Source organism: Arabidopsis lyrata, assembly GCF_000004255.2.
Source record: "Arabidopsis lyrata subsp. lyrata unplaced genomic scaffold ARALYscaffold_1, whole genome shotgun sequence".
NCBI classification, from domain to species: Eukaryota; Viridiplantae; Streptophyta; class Magnoliopsida; order Brassicales; family Brassicaceae; genus Arabidopsis; species Arabidopsis lyrata.
In genome coordinates this window covers 1,944,260-1,964,789 of record NW_003302555.1, presented here as the reverse complement: position 1 = coordinate 1,964,789, position 20,530 = coordinate 1,944,260, and the positions used below count along the sequence as shown (strand labels likewise).

General features: G+C 38.6%; 4 protein-coding genes across 5 annotated transcripts; 2 read left to right on the top strand and 2 right to left on the bottom strand.

The window, feature by feature from the left end:
• Positions 1 to 1,024: 1,024 nt before the first annotated feature.
• LOC9325617 (protein transport protein SEC23) lies at positions 1,025 to 6,230 on the top strand. Its single transcript, XM_021011148.1, has 12 exons — positions 1,025 to 2,123; positions 2,218 to 2,391; positions 2,903 to 3,064; positions 3,219 to 3,361; positions 3,506 to 3,581; positions 3,675 to 3,847; positions 3,926 to 4,007; positions 4,600 to 4,677; positions 4,943 to 5,104; positions 5,205 to 5,468; positions 5,554 to 5,658; positions 5,774 to 6,230. Exons 1-12 carry the CDS (start codon positions 1,338 to 1,340, stop codon positions 5,918 to 5,920), a joined length of 2,352 nt encoding a protein of 783 aa, XP_020866807.1. The 5' UTR covers positions 1,025 to 1,337; the 3' UTR covers positions 5,921 to 6,230.
• A 76-nt stretch (positions 6,231 to 6,306) lies between these two features.
• Positions 6,307 to 7,770, bottom strand: LOC9325616 (oil body-associated protein 1A). Its single transcript, XM_021011150.1, has 3 exons — positions 7,437 to 7,770; positions 6,782 to 7,185; positions 6,307 to 6,641 (listed from the first exon to the last, which is right to left on the bottom strand). Exons 1-3 carry the CDS (start codon positions 7,580 to 7,582, stop codon positions 6,466 to 6,468), a joined length of 726 nt encoding a protein of 241 aa, XP_020866809.1. The 5' UTR covers positions 7,583 to 7,770; the 3' UTR covers positions 6,307 to 6,465.
• A 108-nt stretch (positions 7,771 to 7,878) lies between these two features.
• LOC9328355 (synaptotagmin-5) lies at positions 7,879 to 12,052 on the bottom strand. Its single transcript, XM_021011149.1, has 13 exons — positions 11,843 to 12,052; positions 11,652 to 11,756; positions 11,482 to 11,532; positions 11,244 to 11,364; positions 10,688 to 10,809; positions 10,426 to 10,527; positions 10,131 to 10,205; positions 9,600 to 9,679; positions 9,256 to 9,406; positions 8,952 to 9,182; positions 8,573 to 8,851; positions 8,375 to 8,488; positions 7,879 to 8,261 (listed from the first exon to the last, which is right to left on the bottom strand). Exons 1-13 carry the CDS (start codon positions 11,945 to 11,947, stop codon positions 8,115 to 8,117), a joined length of 1,683 nt encoding a protein of 560 aa, XP_020866808.1. The 5' UTR covers positions 11,948 to 12,052; the 3' UTR covers positions 7,879 to 8,114.
• A 1,424-nt stretch (positions 12,053 to 13,476) lies between these two features.
• LOC9328354 (SNF2 domain-containing protein CLASSY 3) lies at positions 13,477 to 18,540 on the top strand. 2 transcript variants are annotated; one of them, XM_021014902.1, is made up of 4 exons: positions 13,477 to 13,798; positions 13,875 to 16,088; positions 16,170 to 16,319; positions 16,407 to 18,540. In XM_021014902.1, exons 2-4 carry the CDS (start codon positions 13,893 to 13,895, stop codon positions 18,339 to 18,341), a joined length of 4,281 nt encoding a protein of 1,426 aa, XP_020870561.1. In that variant the 5' UTR covers positions 13,477 to 13,798; positions 13,875 to 13,892; the 3' UTR covers positions 18,342 to 18,540. The 2 variants fall into 2 exon arrangements, with proteins under 2 accessions (XP_020870561.1, XP_020870560.1); XM_021014901.1 differs by having other exon boundaries at positions 13,477 to 16,088.
• The last annotated feature ends 1,990 nt before the right edge of the window (positions 18,541 to 20,530 follow it).

Here is a 20,530-nt window from a genome sequence, read left to right as displayed (position 1 = left end):
TCGTTTCAGACCTAATCTAAACCTTGAAAATCCCCAATTTCATTCTCAAATCCCTAATTTTCAAAATCTAAACCTTTGAGACAATTAAGATCTTGATTAAAATCATCATTAAAACATTTTAATTAGTTTCGGTAATGAAACTGAACGTGAAGAGATCGATGTCTTACAAAGAGACAAAACACGTCTTCAACACTTTCCTCCATAATTCCCGGTTTGCCCATCATTCCATAACGGTGCCTCTGAATCAACAATGATCTGCCAAACTTTTTGATTTCATTTTCGTTTATGAAAAATGATGGAAGATGGAAACAAATTGGATCGGAAGAAGACAATGACGATGAACTGGGAAGGATTAGGAGATTTTGAAGATGAAGATGATGATAGATTCTTCGAAACTCATGATCGTCTCTCTTCAGCTCTAGCTTTTGACATGTCTGCTGCTTCTTCTTCCGATGAAGATGAAGATTTTGACGATTGTCGTCTCTCGTTTTCCTCCGCCGTTTCTTCCTTAACCACCGCGTCAAGGAAATTGCGTACGCTGGCGATGTCTCCTGATTACGATATTTGGATGGCTGCTCCGGGATCGATATCTGAGCGTCGTCGTCGTCTTCTCCATGGGATGGGACTTGTTAGTAATAAAGATATGGTTAGTGCTGTTTCGATTCGTCGTGTTGTTTCTAACGCGGCTGTTGTTAGTAATGGAGAAGATAAGAAGATGAAGAAGAAGATTATGAATGGTGAGGTTGATGATGAGAATTAGGAATTTGAGAATGAAATTGGGGATTTTGAAGGTTTAGATTAGGTCTGAAACGACGCCGTTTTGACTAATAACGGAATTGTTAACGAGTGTAAACTGCCGTTATCGGCTCTGTTAGTGACTGTTAACGGTTTGGCGTTTTGGCCTGGTCAACGAATACATTTAGTTAAAATGGCCGGTCAACATTAAATTTATGTTTAATTTGGCCATATAAGAAGTTCACGTATTAAACGGCCATTTTTTGAAAGTTCGGCTATTAAACGACATTTTTCCCTTTTTTTTTTTTTAGTTAGAAGATTTGGTCAATGTTAACATAAGTTGATGATGAATTCAATTAGTTGCAAAAAAAAACCCAAAATCCATTTGCCATTAATTACTCTGTTCCTTTTAACCCTAAAAAAGAATGTATGTTAGAGACAGACGACTCTCTCTCTCTACTCATAAAATCTCTCACATATATAGATAGATCCCTTTCCACAGTTACGTCTCTGCTTTGAGGTCGCCTGAAACTGTCGATAGATCACAAATTCTGATTCAAAGCAACAATCTTTGCCATCCAATTTTCTTCGATCTTAAAACCATGTCAGAGATGGCGAGTATGGATCCAGAAGGAATCGATGGAGTTCGTATGACGTGGAACGTTTGGCCTCGTACCAAAGTTGAAGCAAGCAAGTGTGTGATCCCTGTCGCTGCTTGTATCTCTCCGATCCGTTACCACCGTGATATTCCATCTGTTGATTATGCTCCTCTTCGTTGTCGCACTTGTTCCGCTGCTCTTAATCCTTTTGCTCGTGTTGATACCCACGCCAAGATCTGGATCTGCCCTATTTGCTTCCAGCGAAACCACTTCCCTCATCACTACCATGCTATCTCCGACACTAATGTGCCTTGTGAGCTGTATCCCCAGTACACTACCGTTGAATACACTCTGCCTAACCCTTCTCAGCCTACTGGTGCTGGGAATTTTGATCAGAGTGGTGCTGTTTCCGGCCAGCCATCGCCGTCGGTGTTTGTTTTTGTCTTGGATACGTGTATGATTGAGGAGGAGTTTGGATACGCGAAATCTGCGCTTAAGCAGGCGATCGGGTTGCTTCCGGAGAATGCATTGGTTGGGTTTGTCTCGTTTGGGACGCAGGCGCATGTTCACGAGTTGGGTTTTTCTGATTTGACTAAAGTTTATGTCTTTAGGGGAGATAAGGAGATCTCCAAAGATCAAATTTTGGAGCAGTTAGGGCTTGGTGCTTCTGGGAGACGAACCCCTGTTGGTGGCTTTCCAATGGGGAGGGATAATTCCGGCAATTCCGGCTATTCGGGTGTTAATAGATTCTTGTTGCCAGCTTCTGAGTGTGAATTCACGATTGATTCGGTAAGTTTATCCAGTATTTTTGGTTGGAGTTTGATAAAGTTTATGCTTTTCTGATGATGATGATGAAGAACTTTTTTTTTGTTTTGGAGTGTAGCTGTTGGAAGAGCTACAGACGGATCAGTGGCCTGTCCAGGCTGGACGTCGCCAGTCTCGGTGCACTGGAGTGGCTTTAAGTGTGGCTACGGGACTGCTTGGAGCTTGTTTTCCTGGAACTGGGGCTAGAATCGTTGCTTTAATTGGAGGACCATGTTCTGAGGGGCCAGGCACGGTAACTTCATTTGCTTATTCCCCTTCCTTTTAGAGTTTCTGTGACAGTGTACCTGAGAAAATCAGGATAAACTTTGGCTTTTTACATACGGAATTGTTCAATATCTGGTTTAGATTTAATGTATGAACCTCTTGTAGTGGTAAGGGTGACAGTTGGCCATGATAGTTAGGAGAAGATGATGTATATAAATGCTATTTTTCTATTGCCAGATTTGGTAGAGCATCACCATCTAGCCTAAATAGGATGAAACTAGCTATGTTGCTTAAGATAGCATGACTTTTTCATCACAAGTCTGTTAGGTTGCAATCTTGAACTATATGTATTTTGTGTTCATGTTCTGCTGAGCTACGTGTGGGATATGCATCTTCATATTAGATGACCATTTATCTGCAAGTATAATGGTCGACAAAAGTGTTTAGGAGAAGAGCACACTCTGAACTTTCCTTGTTTATTATTTGGCCTCAAATACAAAGTTTTTCCTTTGAGTTAGTACTACCTCTGGCTTCTGCAGATTGTGTCAAAGGATCTATCAGAACCTTTGCGTTCACATAAAGATCTCGATAAAGATGCGGCTCCTTTCTATAAGAAAGCAGAGAAATTTTATGATGCTCTCGCAAACCAACTGGTGAACCAAGGACATGTACTGGACCTTTTTGCATCCGCACTTGATCAGGTATTTACTTTCCCTGAATGTAATCTTCATGTTAAGGAGAAACCTCTGATTAACTTCCTTGCTCTGTGCTCTAACTTTACTCAGAGCCATGGTATTCTGTTGAACCCTACTTTAATGTGGATCGTAATTATATTTTTTGTGTTTTAAATGTTAGGTTGGTGTTGCTGAAATGAAAGCTGCGGTTGAAAGAACTGGAGGACTTGTTGTTTTATCAGAAAGTTTTGGCCATTCTGTATTTAAGGATTCCTTTAAGCGAGTATTTGAAGATGGCGAAGAGTCTCTTGGCCTTTGTTTCAAGTTAGTTGTTGCTATAGCCTGATGTTCTTCGTGCTATTTCAATTGCCCATGCACGCTAAATCAAATTTTCTAAGTGTCTTATGTTTGCATCTAAGACATCTTCAGTTAGTCGCATTCTCACTCGTTTTCATACTACCATTTCAGTGGTACACTTGAGATCTGCTGTTCAAAGGACATAAAAATCCAAGGGATTATTGGGCCTTGTGCGTCATTGCAAAAGGTTGAAGCTACCCATACTCAGACGTTCATCTTTTTGTCTTTATAATGGTAGATAGCTAACAGTTATGCCTCCTTTTTTTTGAAACAATTGCAGAAAGGCCCTAGCGTTGCTGATACAGTTATTGGGGAGGGGAATACTACAGAATGGAAGATGTGTGGCCTCGATAAAAGTACGTGTTTGACAGTCTTCTTTGATCTTTCTTCTAGTGATCAATCAAGTACTCCTGGAGGTGGAAATAACCAACTATATTTACAATTTATGACAAGGTATCCTCTTCATGCAATTCTGGGTTTGGGTATGTTCATCCAAATAATAGAAATTTGATCTTAAATATATGATTGCAGCTACCAAAATTCAAAAGGTAAAACATTACAGCGAGTAACTACTGTTACCAGACAATGGGTAGATACTGCTCTTAGCACAGAGGTTAGTATTTTCCACATTAGTTTTGTACAAATTTTTGCATTTGGCTACTTCATTATGGGTTTCTCTACCCCAAGAATGGTCGAATTTGTCCTGGTCCACTGTTTTTGCATTTGTTTTGTCTTTAATTATCGTTAGTCTCTTTAGCTATTTGAATGGTCAGTGTGAGGATTACACGGGGAAACTGATCCATTTGACTAGTCTCTGGATAGGCATGAATTAGATTTTTCTTATGTTCTCGTATCTTCCTGGTAGCATGGCTGATTGGGTGTGGATTGTTTGCTTGTTTTAAGACAAGTTGACACATCATTTCCTTGTTTATTAACACTAGTGCTTCAGTTACAACTGGAACTTACATCAACTTGGAGAAAACAGTTTTCTAAAATTTGTTTAGTGTCTAGAGTATGCATCAACATTTCGTAATGTTTACCTTCTTAGCGCTTAGTTATGTTGCAATCTAGAGTCTTGCATGTTTGTATTCCACATTCATATTTATTTTATTTTATTGTCGTACATACTCTTATGGTCTTTTTAACCTACATATTTTCTTCTTTGTACGGGGACTGGATGCTAATGAAGTGTGTTGTATCTATAGGAATTGGTGCAAGGTTTTGATCAAGAAACTGCTGCTGTGGTGGTAGCCAGATTGGCCTCCTTGAAAATGGAAACAGAGGTAAATTTCAAATCGAGGCACTTTCAAACTCTAGATTCTTGAATCTTCAGTCCTTGGTGCTTTCTGCCGATTTGCATTTTTGCTAATTCTTATATTGTATTGGGACAAGTTAAGAAAAAATGTGGTTTGTATGTTGGAATGTTACAACATTTATATTGTGGATTTTCAGTGTATAATTGGAATTTATTTTTACCATTACTTAAGCCAAACTTTGTGGATTTTGATTATCAAACGTATTAATTATTGTCAATGATGATCTCCTCAGGAGGGATTTGATGCTACGCGATGGCTGGACCGGAACCTTATTCGTCTTTGTTCTAAATTTGGTGATTACCGGAAGGATGATCCTGCTTCTTTTACTCTAAATCCAAACTTTTCACTATTCCCTCAGTTTACGTTTAATCTCCGACGCTCACAATTTGTGCAGGTAAGTTTGACATATGAGAAGCTGTAATAATTTATATATGTCAGATTCATAACTGGTCCGCCCATCTTTAAATGTCCTTATGGTGTGGTGATATTGGCAGGTATTCAACAATAGTCCAGATGAAACTGCTTACAGCCGCATGCTATTGAACCGAGAAAGTATTTCAAACGCAGCCGTTATGATACAGCCATCTCTAACAACATATTCGTTTAACTCACTACCTCAACCTGCATTGTTGGATGTTGCTTCCATCGGTGCAGACCGTATCCTCTTGTTGGATTCTTACATTAGTGTTGTCGTTTTCCATGGAATGACCATTGCACAGTGGCGCAACATGGGATATCAAAATCAGCCTGAACACCAGGTAATGAATATGCAAGTTGCAATTGACCTTGGATTTTATTGAATATCAGTTTTACATGTCTCATTTGATCTCTTTATTTATTAAGGCATTTGCACAACTCTTGGAAGCCCCTCAAGAAGATGCACAGATGATCATTCGTGATCGTTTCCCTGTACCAAGATTAGTTGTTTGTGATCAACATGGATCCCAGGTTAGTGATTTTACCCTTTCATCTCTAAATTTGTAGTTGAATTCTTTGAAGTGTGGAACACTGGGGTTGCTAGTGTTTATTGATGTTTTGTAATGCGTATGGCAATAATGGACAGGCAAGGTTTCTCTTAGCAAAGCTAAATCCTTCAGCGACATACAACAATGCGAGCGAGACGAATGCAGGCTCCGATATAATCTTCACGGATGATGTCAGTCTTCAAGTCTTCTTCCAACATCTTCAGAAATTGGCTGTTCAATCTTGAGAACACAGAGGTCTCTCTCTGCCCCTCCACTTCAATTGAGAGAAGCCTGAGACAAGTACAAATAAAGAAGATGCAGTCATCGCTCACCAGAATGCCTGAGTGTTTTAGGTTTCTTATACACACATGACAAGACTACGCTTCTGTTCCCTTTCTTTTCACTGAGGTTTTTTGTTTATCACAGTGATTCAACAAATTTTGTAGTTTCATTTGGTCATAGTATTATTATCTTTTCTCTAAGGTTGTACCCGAAGATTATGTTCTAATTGATAATCCGTTCCGTTATATAATACGCAGGTTTCTTGTGATGTCATCTAGATTGTCGATGTATTATTTTAGGTACCATAAGGATTTGATGAAATCGGACACATAAATAAGAACGTTAGGAGTCAAGAAGACAAAATATTAAAAACGATTTGATGCCATATACTAACTATTTCAAGTGTATTTTACAACTTATACACATGATCGATTGAGGGCTATAACAAAAGCAAAGCTCGATCGCTTCTTTATTTATTCTTTTCTTAAGTTGTCTATTTAACTGTAACTTAAACGAAGACTCTTGGAACGGACTCGACCGGCTTTATGTCAACCTCTCGCACCTCCAGCTTGAGGCCTTTGCCTCCTCCATTTGCCAAGGGATGGATCCCATGGTCTGGTCCCTTCATATAAGCCCTTGACTCTCTTTCCTTTTCCATCGATACTCCAAACTGCTTTTCCGTCTCTGCGGTCACCCATTGAACATTTCAAAATGTTCATGTAATGTTTCATGAGTTCATAACTCAAAAATATATTTGAGCAAGCATAACCGGTGTAAACACACACTCCTAGTTAGTTCGATAAGATAAAGACCAATTTACGTACCCTTGATCATTTCCGGATAAAGTTGACCGTCTCGAGTAACGGCCATCATGATATTAGGCAAGCCAATGGGAAGGTCATGCCCCTTATCGACTTGCCAGAAATGGTAAACTTTCCCATAAGTCTTGGCGACTTTTTCGAGATCTTGGCGTTGAATAGCTTCTGGAACACCGGGCATGAACAAGAAGCCTCCTTTAACTTCCCACTCGTGAGTGTGCCAAAGCTTCTTCTCATCATCAGGCAATGTCATAAAGAGCTTCTCTGTCACAATGTACTCCAAACCGATCAGACGAGCGTTGGCATCAGGACCGTCGTAGATCAGACACTGACGCATGTCTTCGTTGATGTGACCGCAAAAATGGTGTGCCTCCACTTGTCGGGTCATGTCATATGCATAAAAATGAAACCTATGACAAACGCAAAAAAGAGAGGATATCAAATAGGAAAAAATCAAGAATTTGATTTAACTTGATCTATATATATATATATATATATAATATAAGATATCAAAAAGTTCTTATCTAAAATACAATAATTTGACAGATCTAATATAGGAAAAAATTTGGTGTAAATATTAAATAACAAATTTTATCCTTCACTTCTTTATTTATTCTAAAACATAAATGAAAAGAGAGGATTAACGAGTTCAGTAGCGTACGCGCAGAGATGTTGGTGGATTTGGTTAATCGGAGCGAAGCTTTGTACGGCTGAAGCTGCCGTGTCAACCATGGAGGTTCCGGTCTTCGTTGGCTCTCCTGGAACCTTGGGTCCATTTTTTGTAGATAAATGAACTGTCTTCTCCATTACACCAATCAATTACTGTAATTCTCTTTTCTCTGCAAGTAATAACTAGCAGCAAGTGAATAAGAGACCGTGCTTGTATAGGTCTGGTCTTAATACATAGAAGTGAGCATTTGCATGGACTATGACACATGGCAAACATTGAAGGTGTCACCGACTGTGCGTGGCTTATTTGAGCTAGTCGAAATGTTATTATGTGTCAAGAGATTCGAAGCTGATTATGATAGCGAAGCAAATTTGGTGTAGATTAATATGGTGATACGTGTACACGAGATTTTATGGTGCAAGGTAGAAAATTATTGAAGGATTGTGATGCACGCAAAGACCAAACCCCTTATGACATCTGAGTTGGACATGTTTGCTTATGAAGCAAGTACACAAGTATTGTCTAGGGTTTTCAGAAAAAGAGGAAAACTCATATTCGAGTCCATAGCTTCTGGGCTACATGCGGACTCTTCTCTGTTTGACAAAGTAAATCCGTTTGAAGCTACTAGACAAAATGTACATTAGAAGTTGAGAATCTTTCCCATTAAGCTTAGGAGTCGCGATAAATTGATTGAGCCATCCACTTGAGATGCAACTGAAGCTTGCCCGTTTTGGATTCGTCTAATGGGTACCAGTCTTTGTATTCCTCTTCCATTATAACCCTTGTCAACGTGAGGATACATCTGCCAATGTAGTCCTGTCCACAAAGTAAAGCCACAACGTCCAATGCCAATACGATAAATATCCATTTGATGCAATGCAGCGGAATAAAGATGGTTAAGTAACAGTGTTGTTGCTGTTTGGTTTTACCTTTCCAAAGGTGTCGTGGTCCCAGACTTCAAGGACTAGCATATCGTGTAACCCGTCTTCAACTACAAAATCAAAAGTCTGGTTCCAAACCGGGTTCAAGCTGTCATTGACGACCTGGTGAAGAAAAATTACCATTAGTTAGATGTGAGGAGGATGCAACATGGATAACTCTTTGATGCTTTAAATGAGAGGACTTACCCGAGTTTTGCTCTTGGCACCTGATTTCTTCATCGAGAGAACAACATATGGATCAGCTTTCCCCATCAGATCTTGTATTGGTATCTCTTCTGCAGATATCACTGTCACAGAGAGCACTCCTCTTACAATGACATCTTTTCTTTTACGGCTTGATGCATTTTCTTCATCTGTTGTATCATTCTTGAGCACCCTCTCTAAGGAAGTCATCGATGAAGTGACAAAGGGATTTACGATGCCGTTTCCCGAACCATAAGGGACGTAAAGGAGCTCAAGGTGAACCTAAATTACAGATAATCAACAATAATGTGTATTCATTAGCCATCTACAGATACAAAATCACAGGATTTCTTAATTTGAGGAAATTTATAGCCGATCTAACCTCTCCACGGTTCTTGGTATCTCTCTGGATCTCCAAATCTTTGACCAGCTTCAACCAGACGTCTTTCACTTTACCAGGTTCGAGTTCACAAAGCCGGATTTGGGCACACCCGATAAGCTCAGATGCTTGTATACCCTCGTCATCATATATTCTGACCACTAAATGTTGAGTTGACGCGTCTTCGACAACAAATTCAAAATGCTCATTCCAGATGGGATTCAGGTCATTGTTCTGATGAGAATAAATATAAATCAGATCATTCTGGTAGGTTTAGCACAAAAAGAGAATTAAATGGACTACTTACAATTGTCTTGCTTCTTTTAGTCTTTTCTCGCAAAGGGCGTATAAACATTTTAGCAAAGGGGTCTGATTTTCCAACTAGATCTTTGTTGGTCAAGTTCTTTGCTTGCACAAGCTTCACCTCCAACATTCCAACAGGCTTTAGCTCCAGATCGCTGGGAATAGAAACACAAAAAAGCTAAAATAAAAGTCCAAAACCAGAAAGACAAGGACCATCATTTGCCTTGACAGTTCGAAAGTGCTATAACACAATAGTAAGAAAGTCAAAAACGAGAAAAAAAATGTTGAGCATATCTTCCACTGAAGAACATCAACAGTTCAACTTCATGGATTTCATCTGGGGTGTACCTATAATCACCAGGTATAATTGGGATGACCTTCCGAACAGGCCATGTGATAGAATCTTCCACGGCATCCCGAATTGTTTCCTGAGACATATCAAATTACTGGTAAGTGTCATATGCACCAGAGCATAAAGGACCATCTAAGAGATTACAGCCTTGCATCACTAGCATCAAATGGAGCGTTGGGTAAGAAAATTAGGAGGAAAAGGAAAAGGAACGTATACTATGATTTTACAAAAATAGCATATGAACAACGTTTCATGTGTAGAACTTAAGCTGTTGTTTTTATAGAACTGTCAATTCAAGTTGCCAACCTGTCTAGCAAGTTATAAGATTAACACATATGATTCCACCTATCATTGTAAAAAAAAAAATGCTTAATAGGAAAATGCAATAACCAGAACACCCTGTTGATTCTCGACCACATGTACTTCCTAGCTAAATAAAGACTTGTAACCACCTTGATAGTTTCTTTCTCTAAAATTCCAGAATGACATAAAGATTTGGCATTAAGAAAATAAATAGTAGGCCAAACCTCAATGGCTTCAGAAAGTCCAGGAATTGCTGAAATATCACCTCCAACAACCTTAAGGGTGAAGTCCAATTTTTTCTGCAACACAGAATTGGATGTATAAGCTAATTAACAGACAAAACTAATCATTGCCAGTCGAGGATTTTGTGCACCACAGCTTTCTTCAGTCAAACCAATCTAGCACACATACGTGCATGCTCAGGTATGCAAGCACAAGGATGCAACAAGATTAAGCAAAAGTACAAGAAAAAATTATGAACGATCTTAGCCATCTTCAAAAGCTTTAGTGGGCACTCACCTTTTCTCTAAGAGAAACGCTGACAGCTCCAAAGCAAGGAAAGTCTTCAACTAGTGGCCTAAAAATCAGCCTGAAAACACCAGTGAATCCAATATTTTTCACCTAGAAAACAGAGAATAAGATGTTAGTTGTAATCAGCTTATCATTGATCTAACTAGAAAGGTTAAAATTACAATATCACCTTCACAAGTTCTGCAAGACAGAAGAGTTAACAAATAATATAAAGTCTAAGTAAGCAATCGAGGGAATCCAAATCATATACCTGAATTGGGAGAGATACACCAACTAAGGTCTTGACGCCAAGTACTATATTTGGATTTCCATCCCATTGCATATCAAGTTCCATGGTCACCCCATTTTTATCACCGTCGATAATGGAAACACCTAGCAAACACCAAGGAGCACATGCAAAACATAAATTCTAAAGCAACAAGACAATTTTCCTTTATGATTATGGCTCCTCTTTTTGCAAACTTTAAACACACAACCCGCAGAAATGTAAAGAAGGATACCGCTGCCAGTGCCTGGTTATTTCCCAGTCGAATGTATAATTCACTTCTCAGTGGTTATTCAATTGAATATTTTCCTTTTGACAGGAATTCATTGACTATCACAGAAAAATAGGTTACAATGTGGAGACACGTAACAGTAAGAAACTAAGAACATTCTTAGTCAAGAATGTAAGCTCAAGCTCAAGATTCATATGGACTAACTAAACCTAAAAGTTCACAAGCAAAGGGGTTCCACGGCCAATTCAATATGATTCAATTGCACATGTTCTGGTACCTCAACACAAAGTAATACATTTCAAAACTAACCTGTAAATTGAGGCGCCACTGTACCGAGAGTAAGCTTAGAAAACGTTAAGGAGGCCACTATGGCAGGTCTATATTGCTCGAGAACAGGCTCCACGGATGCCTTTATAAGCTCAGAGGCTGCCTAAACTCCAATGAATAAAAACAGGAGAAAAAAGAACCCTCCTTTAGAAACAATATCTTCATCCATAATACAAATAACATATCTCTACCTCAATGAAATTTGACAATAGAAACATACCTCATCAACATAAGGCCAGATCTTTGTCAAGTGATGGTTAAGCCAAGTCAACTGAAGTAAATAAAAAGGCAAAGCAACAACAAGAATCAGTCCTGAATATGACCAAATTCTACAACTTTCGTGTCTACCAAAACGCAAAAGGAGAAAGATATCAATGTAATGTAACTCAACTTCTGACGCTCGGAGAAGACAACCCAGGAAGGATAAAACTCAGGAGGCAAAAGCTTCCTGGAATCCTCCACCGTCATCCTCGCAAAAGCAGCCACCGTATTCGCCTGATAGAAAGAAACACAATCCCGATTAAGAAAGTTAGCTGACAAATCGAATTTTTCAATCAAAAAGGGAGGGAGTGGGGTCTCACAAGTTCAGAGCGAAGCTTGGATCGAGAATTCTCCAACTTGACAAAGCCGATGATGATTGCGACTCCGACGACGAGTCCGATCACAACGCCGACTATGAAACCCATTTATATCGCCGGATTTCGAAAATTGCAATGTCCGTACTTTAATTTAGTACACCAGATTCAGTTTCGCGAGCTAACCCGAATGAGAAAAGACAAAGTAATCTATTTATTTTCTAAGAAATCTCTTTTAAGGAAAAGAATACTAGTAAAAAAAAGGGCTATATTAATTGATATATGTGAAAAGGGTTTTGATTTTTAATTTGGGATTAGTGAAAAGATTAGTCCGAAGAGGTGGTCGCTACCGACGCAAAAGGTTGTGCTTTCGTTAGCACCAATAATACGTTGACACGTCACGTAATTGGGAATTACGTGCGATTTTGACTTTGACCTGAAATAGAAAAAATAGCCGTAAAAATAAATAAATAAAAAAAGATTCTTCCCCGGAACATACTGGCAATGACAACAAAGATTCAGCTTTGCATTCTCCTTAGGATTCAGTACTTGTATGTTCTTAGGGGACCAACTGTTGATACTTGATGTTTATACCTTTAAATTTACATACCGTGATTGTTATTATAGATAGATGACTGGTTTGGGATGATGGTTACGGCTCATTGAGGTAAATGTGATGGTCTTAAGAAGGGAGGCACAGGAGGATGAAACTAACTCATAAAGAAGCTTAGGTTTTTTTAATCTCTCTGTTTTCTTTACCATTGCTATTTATTGAAAAACAAACAATTTGCTTTTTCTCTAATGTGCTTTGTTTCAATAACAATGGAAGAAGGTATACACTATAGAGTTTAAATGAAAATTATTCTCTTAATTTTGTTATTCAGTTATGTATATGTGCTTCTTTCTAATACCCCTCTTAAAACTTGTCTTGTCACACAAAAAAAATTACGAGATCAGTGGTCCCATCTGCAAGTTGTTATCTCTGTTTAACACAGTTTAGCCTTTTTCGTAATTTGTCAAATGCTCATAGGATGTCATGTGTTCATTACTGCGGTTAGATAAAAAAGGTAGGCACTTAAAGGGAAGTTGGTACATAAATTTCTTTCTTCATATTTTACAACTTGTTGGTGATGTTAATTAATGACCAAGTTCCAATATCACTTACTGAGTTTGCGTGACCTCATAACCTCTCTATATTATTAATGGGGCTTGTAGGAATCTTCCCTCTTTGTAATGATGTTCTTTGCTAGTACTTTATACCTTGGTTTGTATATGTTGTAACTTGTAAGTAATTATTTTGGTTGCCTTTTCTTTCAATCACAATATTCTTAGATTTTTAAAAATGATAAATATCTAATATTGAAATTAAATGCCAGTCAGAGCAAGGTAGTTGATTTCAAGTCCAATGTCCAATCCCATTTGAGATTCTTTTATAAAATAAATGATTCGAATTTGTTCATCTAAGTTTTAATAACAAATCTATATTGGTAAACTAAAATATTACATTTCGAAACAAATACAAAAGGAAAATCAGATTAAAAAAAATAAAAATTTTGAATGAAATTTCTTCTTGCCTGCAGTTTGAGTGACGTTTTAGGTTAGCTGATGACTCAGAATTTCTGAGTGGTCAAAAAAGTAATTGAGAAAAGAAAAAACAAAGCTTGAAATGGAAACTGATTAATGAGCTGGTTTTTCGAAATGTAAGGGAAAAAATTGACCAAAGAAAAAAGCAGAGTGTGTGGAAAAATAGTACGTTTTGGCGGTATGAGAGTCCTCCTGAATTAGTATGCTTCTTTGGCTTTGCCATCACGCTTTCTTCATGCTCTTTTCTCTCTGCCCATCTCTCTCTGTTCCATTTTCTGAAACCACTAAATTTTCTCTCAAAAGTCAAGAACTTCATCATCTTCCTCTCAAACGTTTGATCTCAGACCCCAGTGAAAGATTCAATTTTTCTTGTCTAAGGTTCTTTATCTCTCTCTCTCTCTCCTCTGTTTCTTTACAGACCCATTGTCTTCTTCTTACAGTCTTTCTTTTTAAGATCTTTGTGTTTGCTCTAATGGAGTGGATTGGGAAGAGAGTGAAGTCCCGGAGCTGGCAGCGTCTTCAGGTGGTTAACAAGCGGAAGAAGATGGAGACTGTAGCTCCTGTGACATCTCCTCCAAAGAAACGACGGCAGAAGAAACGAAAAGACCCTGATTCTGATATTGAGGACATAACACCAACTTACAACGACCGTGTTCCTCCTCCTCAAGTCAGTAACAGGTACTCTGTACCTAACAACTCTGTAAAAGAGAGTTTTTCTAGGATAATCAGAGATCTGAATGTGGAGAAGAAATCAGGTCCAAGCTCCTCTAGGTTAAGAGATGGGTCTGAACAGAACCCATGTGTGAAAGAGAGTTCTTTTAGGGTTAGTGATCTGGGTGTGGAGAAGAAATGTTCCCCTGAGATTATACCAGTTCCGAGCTTTTCTAAGTTAAAGGATGGGTCTGAACAGAAGAACACATGTCTGAATGAGAAGACTTCTCCTGAGATTACTGATTTGGATGTTGTAATATCCGTTCCCAGCTCTTATGTCTTAAAAGATATGTCTGAAGAAAACAGATTTTTGAAGGAGAAGTGTTCTCCTGAGATTAGAGGTTTGGTTGTTGAAAAATCAGTCCTTCGTGAAATAGAGATTCTTTCAGATTCTGAGTCTGAAATTGAAGCTAGAAGAAGAGCTTCAGCCAAGAAGAAGCTATTTGAGGACAGCAGCAGAATTGTAGAGTCTATCAGTGATGGCGAAGATAGCACAAGTGAAACCGATGAAGAGGAAGAAGAAAATCAAGATAGTGAAGATAATAACACCAAAGATAATATAACGGTGGAGTCTTTGTCTTCTGAGGATCCATCTTCATCATCATCATCATCATCATCATCATCATCTTCCTCTTCTTCCTCGAGTGACGATGAAATATATTTAAAGGAGGTAGTTGGAGATAATACAGATGATGATGACTTGAGAAAGGCCAGTTCACCAATCAAGAAAGTCTCTTTAGCGGAAAGGAAGCCTTTGGTAAGGTATAAGAGGTCTGGTTCTAGCTTAACCAAGCCTATAACAAAGGACAAGAAGATTCAGAAACTAAACCACCGAGAAGAAGAAGAAAAAGAACGACAAGGAGAAGTTGTAAGAGTAGTAACAAAGCAGCCGAGCAATGTTGTGTTCACTTGTGCTCACTGTGGCAAAGAGAACACAGGAATCCCTGAATCTCACAGCTCTTTCATCAGACCGCATTCATTAAGAGATGAAATTGAGGATGTGGACAACTTTGCTTCTACTAATGTATCAAAGTATGAAGATTCTGTTTCCATCAACTCTGGGAAGACAACTGGAAATCCATCCAGACCTGAAGTGGAGAATGCAGAGACAGGAAAAGAAGTAAAAAAATTTGAGAAGCCATCCATATCCAGACCTGAAACTTTCACTACAGAGAAAGCAAAAGAGGTACAAGTACCTGAAAAGCCATCAACACCTGAAATTTTCGGTTCAGAGAAAGCAAAAGAGGTACAAGCACCTGAAATGCCATCAAGACCTGAGATTTTCAGTTCAGAGAAAACAAAAGAGCCACAAGCACCTGAAATGCCTTCAAGACCTGAGATTTTCAGTTCAGAGAAAGCAAAAGAGCCACAAGCACCTGAAATGCCATCAAGACCTGAAATCCAGAATTCAGAGAAAGCAAAAGAGGTCCAAGCCAATAACAGCTTTGGTTTGATGACACCTACAGTTGCAGTTGCGGAGGGGTTAAATAAGTCTGTTGTGACTAATGAACATGTTGATGATGACTCTGACTCTTCTATTAGCTCTGCAGATGGATATGAATCTGATCCTACTCTAAAAGACAAAGAGGTCAAGGTTAATAACAACTCGGATTGGAGAATGATGAATGGAAACCATAAAGAAGTTGATCTATTCAGGCTTCTTGTAAACTCTGTTTGGGAGAAAGGTCAATTAGGTGAGGGAGAGGAAGAAGCAGACGAACTAATTTCTTTACCTGAAGACCAATCTCAAGAACAAGCAAAGGAAGATCAAAGAAAATATGATGATGATGGACTTCTAATCATTAGGCCACCACCATTGATAGAGAGATTTGGTGTGGAGGAGCCTGAATCACCACCTGTGGTTTCTGAGTTAGATTCAGAGGAAGAGACGTTGTGGGAAGAACTAGCATTTTTCAGTAAATCTAATGAAATCGGCGGCAACGAGCTTCCTTCAAATGTAATTTCTTGTTTTCTCCAAAACAGTACATTTATCTCCTTTTGTTAAGAACAAGGTAAATCTAACTTGAAATGTTTGCAGGTAGAGAAAGATATATTAACTAAAGAAACTCCAGCAGCACAATGTAAAAAAGGGAATCACGAGCTGTGTCTTGATCTTGAGGTTGGTTTGAAGTGTATGCACTGTGGCTTCGTGGAGAGAGAGATCCGAAGCATGGATGTATCTGAGTGGGTAAGGAATTTGTAGTATTCAGTGAAATGATTAAACCGTTAAACTAAAAGGTTCGATGGTAACTCTAGTGTATGTTTCTTCATGTAGGGAGAGAAGATTACACGGGAAAGGAGAAAAATTGATAGATTTGAAGAGGAAGAAGGCAGCAGCTTCATTGGGAAACTTGGTTTTGAACCTCCTAACAACAGCTTAAATGAGGGATGTATTTCTTCTGAAGGAACTGTTTGGGATAAGATCCCAGGGGTCAAATCTCAAATGTATCCTCACCAGCAAGAGGGTTTTGAGTTTATCTGGAAGAACTTAGCCGGTACAATCTTGTTGAACGAGCTCAAGGACTTTGAGAACAGCGATGAGACGGGAGGATGCATCATGTCACACGCTCCCGGGACAGGAAAAACTCGCCTGACCATCATTTTCCTGCAAGCCTATCTTCAATGCTTCCCAGATTGCAAACCAGTGATCATTGCTCCTGCAAGCTTGCTTCTCACATGGGCAGAGGAGTTCAAGAAATGGAACATAAGCATTCCCTTTCATAATCTCAGCAGTTTGGACTTTACTGGGAAAGAGAGCTCCGCGGCACTGGGGCTTTTGATGCAGAAGAATGCCACTGCAAGAAGCAATAATGAGATAAGGATGGTGAAAATATACTCTTGGATAAAATCGAAGAGCATACTCGGGATCAGCTACAACCTCTATGAGAAGCTTGCAGGAGTTAAAGACGAGGACAAAAAGACAAAGACAGTGAGAGAAGTGAAACCAGACAAAGAATTAGATGATATCAGAGAGATACTTATGGGAAGGCCTGGACTTCTTGTTCTTGACGAGGCACACACGCCTCGGAACCAGAGAAGTTGTATATGGAAAACACTATCCAAAGTGGAAACACAGAAACGTATCTTGCTTTCTGGAACTCCTTTCCAGAACAACTTCCAGGAGCTGTGCAATGTTTTGGGACTCGCAAGACCTAAATATCTGGAAAGGCTCACATCCACACTCAAGAAGAGTGGGATGACTGTAACAAAGAGAGGAAAAAAAGCTTTGGGGAATGAAATCAACAACCGTGGGATCGAAGAGCTGAAGGCTGTTATGCTTCCATTTGTGCATGTCCATAAAGGAAGCATTCTTCAAAGTAGTCTCCCTGGTTTGAGAGAATGTGTTGTGGTGTTAAACCCACCTGAGCTGCAGAGGAGAGTCCTAGAATCCATTGAAGTCACTCACAACCGGAAAACAAAAAACGTGTTTGAAACAGAACACAAGCTGTCTCTGGTCTCAGTCCATCCTTCTCTAGTCTCTCGCTGCAAACTTTCTGAGAAGGAACGTTTGTCCATCGATGAGGCTTTGCTTGCACAGCTTAAGAAGGTAAGACTTGATCCAAACCAAAGTGTGAAAACGAGATTCCTCATGGAGTTCGTCGAGTTATGCGAGGTGATAAAGGAGAAAGTGTTGGTCTTCAGCCAATACATCGACCCATTGAAACTGATCATGAAACATCTGGTCTCTCGTTTCAAGTGGAATCCAGGGCAGGAAGTGTTGTACATGCATGGCAAACTCGAGCAAAAACAAAGACAAACCTTGATCAACGAATTCAATGATCCAAAATCCAAGGCCAAAGTGTTCTTAGCTTCAACAAAAGCCTGCTCTGAAGGGATCAGTCTGGTAGGAGCATCAAGGGTGATTCTTTTGGATGTTGTGTGGAATCCGGCAGTGGAAAGACAAGCTATAAGCCGTGCTTACAGAATCGGACAGCAGCGGATTGTTTACACATATCACTTGGTTGCAAAAGGAACTCCTGAGGGACCAAAATACTGTAAGCAAGCACAAAAGGATAGGATCTCAGAGCTTGTGTTTGCATGCTCTTCAAGACATGACAAAGGAAAGGAAAAGATTGCTGAAGTTGTGACAGAGGATAAAGTGTTGGACACTATGGTGCAGCATTCGAAGCTTGGGGATATGTTTGACAATCTCATCGTCCAACCAAAGGAAGCAGATTTAGTTGAAGGTTTCAGCATTCTTATGCCATGAGTCATCACAAAACTCTTGGCTTCATTCATCTCTTCCCTATAATATCTTATGCCATTTCATGTTTCCAAGACTTGTGTTTTGCATTTGTATGATCCTTTTGGGCAACTTCTTTCTCGGAAAAACCAAGGCTTTTGTCTGGATTTCATTATGTCTGCTATGAACTCTAACTTATATAGCAAAATGTTTCATGTTAAAACCACATCTGCAACTATATTAATGCAGAAAACGAAGTCTCAATCATGCTTTATTTCTGTTAACTCCAACTTCAAAACTTTGACACTCACCAGAGATGTAAGAGCCACCAAAGGTTAGATGTCTCTGTTGTCAAACTAACTGGACAAGATACATATATCGAACGAATGCTGTCAATAACTTAACCTTTGTAATAACATCTGTGAATGGAATTGGTAGGAGCCAAGCATGTAGATTTAAGTGAGAATTCGAAGTGTCCACAGCTTGAGAAAAAGAGACTTTGTAAGTTTCAGAGGCTATTTAAACTCGAACCGGGCCAATCGATCGAACCGGATCCGTTGAATGAACCGGCTTGTAGAAGAACATTGATTTGATATTAGCGACCAACGAACTTCGTATCATCATCAATATTCAACAATTAACATCAACATCGATGCTTGCAATACGATGATCCTTTTCAACAGAGTTGCATGTAATTAGGAGAATTTTTAACTTCTTAAAACATCAATCTAGGTCATTTTAGCTAAACCAATATTTGCATATGAAGAGATTTCTAGGTTTCGTAAGAATCACGAAAATTTAAGGCAAAATACGACAGTCCATAGATTAATTGATTATAATTTCTATTTTTCACACAAAACAAAATATTATTCGATATAACGTATTTTATAGGTTTCTCCAATATATTTACATTCGTAATTCGTTTATTCGAAAAATCTTAAGAAATATCAAAGATTTTTTTTTTTTTTTTTTTTTTTTGATAATCCAGATATCCAGGCCGAAACCCGACTAGCACCAAGGCTTGAGGCCAGTTTCCTTTCGGGCCGTCCGAGTCCAACGCTTAGTGTGTTTCCTGGAGGCCCGAGGGGGCCAGGTGAAACACTCGGTGGCCAATGAGAATCGAACTGCGGGCACCATATTGAGATTACCCCCTCAAGTACCACTAGCCCAACCCACGTTGGTTAAAACAGGTTTTCTTAAAAAAAAACAGGTTTTCTTTTTCTGGGAATTTAACCTTTATAATCATGAGGTTAGAACGAGATATAGTTAGCAAAAATTATCTAATATAATTTATACATCCATCTTTGAAATATTAACTTTTTTTTATTTTATTCCTTTTTCCTGAAAATGCTATGAGAGATATGACCCGACTCTAAATACAAACGGGCATTACATAGCCTACGAGCTAACATAAAGAAAGAGTGGGCCTCTCCACAATAAAAGCAAAAGAGAAAAAAAAAAAAACAGATGCATACGATTTAATTCCTCTAAGTCTATATTATATATGATGCAGATGTAATCTAAATTTATATATAAAATAAAATTCTCATAAAATTAAGGTGAATCTTTGCTCTGACTGCCTCGTAACTCTTGCAATTTGAGAGATGATATTTTGTACTAAAAAGTAAAAGTAAAAGCAAAATCTTCCTCGTGTTTGTTTTTAGTGAATTAAACCTTTGGTGATTAGATGTAATAACCATTTGAAACCACGCAATGTACTTTTGTCCCTTGGTCTTGTTAACCCTTGAGTATGACTCAAAAGCCTCTTACTACAGTTTTAACGTATATGTCGTTTCATGATTATCATAAAACTAAGGATTCATATTGGGATAATGGCTTTGACATCGAGTTTATACGTACTATCAAACTATAGGTTAAAGTAAAGAGAGTTGCTATGGGAAAACTAAAGTGATTACGAAACATCACACATGATATTTACTATACATGCATGATGCATGTAGAATTAATTTGCACATGTACATTATCTCTCTAGGATAAATTCTATAAAGTATATCAGGTTTCTCCACTTATAATTACATCTACGATTCTTCGGATTATAATAGTATGATGGTGCATGAAAATAATTAAAATCGTCCATATCTAGCTAGTTTCCGTCAAAACGTTACAGTGAAGTGTGTTTATTTCAAAAACATAATTCATGATAGATGCCCTGATGAAAATAGTTTTAGTATATACTTACCTAAGAAAGACAACCC

Excerpts from the sequence above, each read along its gene's own strand:
- LOC9325617 (XM_021011148.1), top strand. The coding sequence starts at position 1,338 with ATGTCAGAGATGGCGAGTATGGATCCAGAAGGAATCGATGGAGTTCGT. Across the intron at positions 4,008-4,599 it reads ATACTGCTCTTAGCACAGAG|GAATTGGTGCAAGGTTTTGA; the intron begins GTTAGTATTTTC and ends TTGTATCTATAG. Across the intron at positions 5,659-5,773 it reads GTGATCAACATGGATCCCAG|GCAAGGTTTCTCTTAGCAAA; the intron begins GTTAGTGATTTT and ends AATAATGGACAG.
- LOC9325616 (XM_021011150.1), bottom strand. The coding sequence starts at position 7,582 with ATGGAGAAGACAGTTCATTTATCTACAAAAAATGGACCCAAGGTTCCA. Across the intron at positions 7,186-7,436 it reads ATCCACCAACATCTCTGCGC|GTTTCATTTTTATGCATATG; the intron begins GTACGCTACTGA and ends CGTTTGTCATAG. Across the intron at positions 6,642-6,781 it reads TTATCCGGAAATGATCAAGG|AGACGGAAAAGCAGTTTGGA; the intron begins GTACGTAAATTG and ends GGGTGACCGCAG.
- LOC9328355 (XM_021011149.1), bottom strand. The coding sequence starts at position 11,947 with ATGGGTTTCATAGTCGGCGTTGTGATCGGACTCGTCGTCGGAGTCGCA. Across the intron at positions 11,757-11,842 it reads CCAAGCTTCGCTCTGAACTT|GCGAATACGGTGGCTGCTTT; the intron begins GTGAGACCCCAC and ends TCTTTCTATCAG. Across the intron at positions 9,680-10,130 it reads GACTTTCTGAAGCCATTGAG|GAAACAATTCGGGATGCCGT; the intron begins GTTTGGCCTACT and ends GATATGTCTCAG.
- LOC9328354 (XM_021014901.1), top strand. The coding sequence starts at position 13,623 with ATGCTTCTTTGGCTTTGCCATCACGCTTTCTTCATGCTCTTTTCTCTC. Across the intron at positions 16,089-16,169 it reads GCAACGAGCTTCCTTCAAAT|GTAGAGAAAGATATATTAAC; the intron begins GTAATTTCTTGT and ends AAATGTTTGCAG. Across the intron at positions 16,320-16,406 it reads GCATGGATGTATCTGAGTGG|GGAGAGAAGATTACACGGGA; the intron begins GTAAGGAATTTG and ends TTCTTCATGTAG.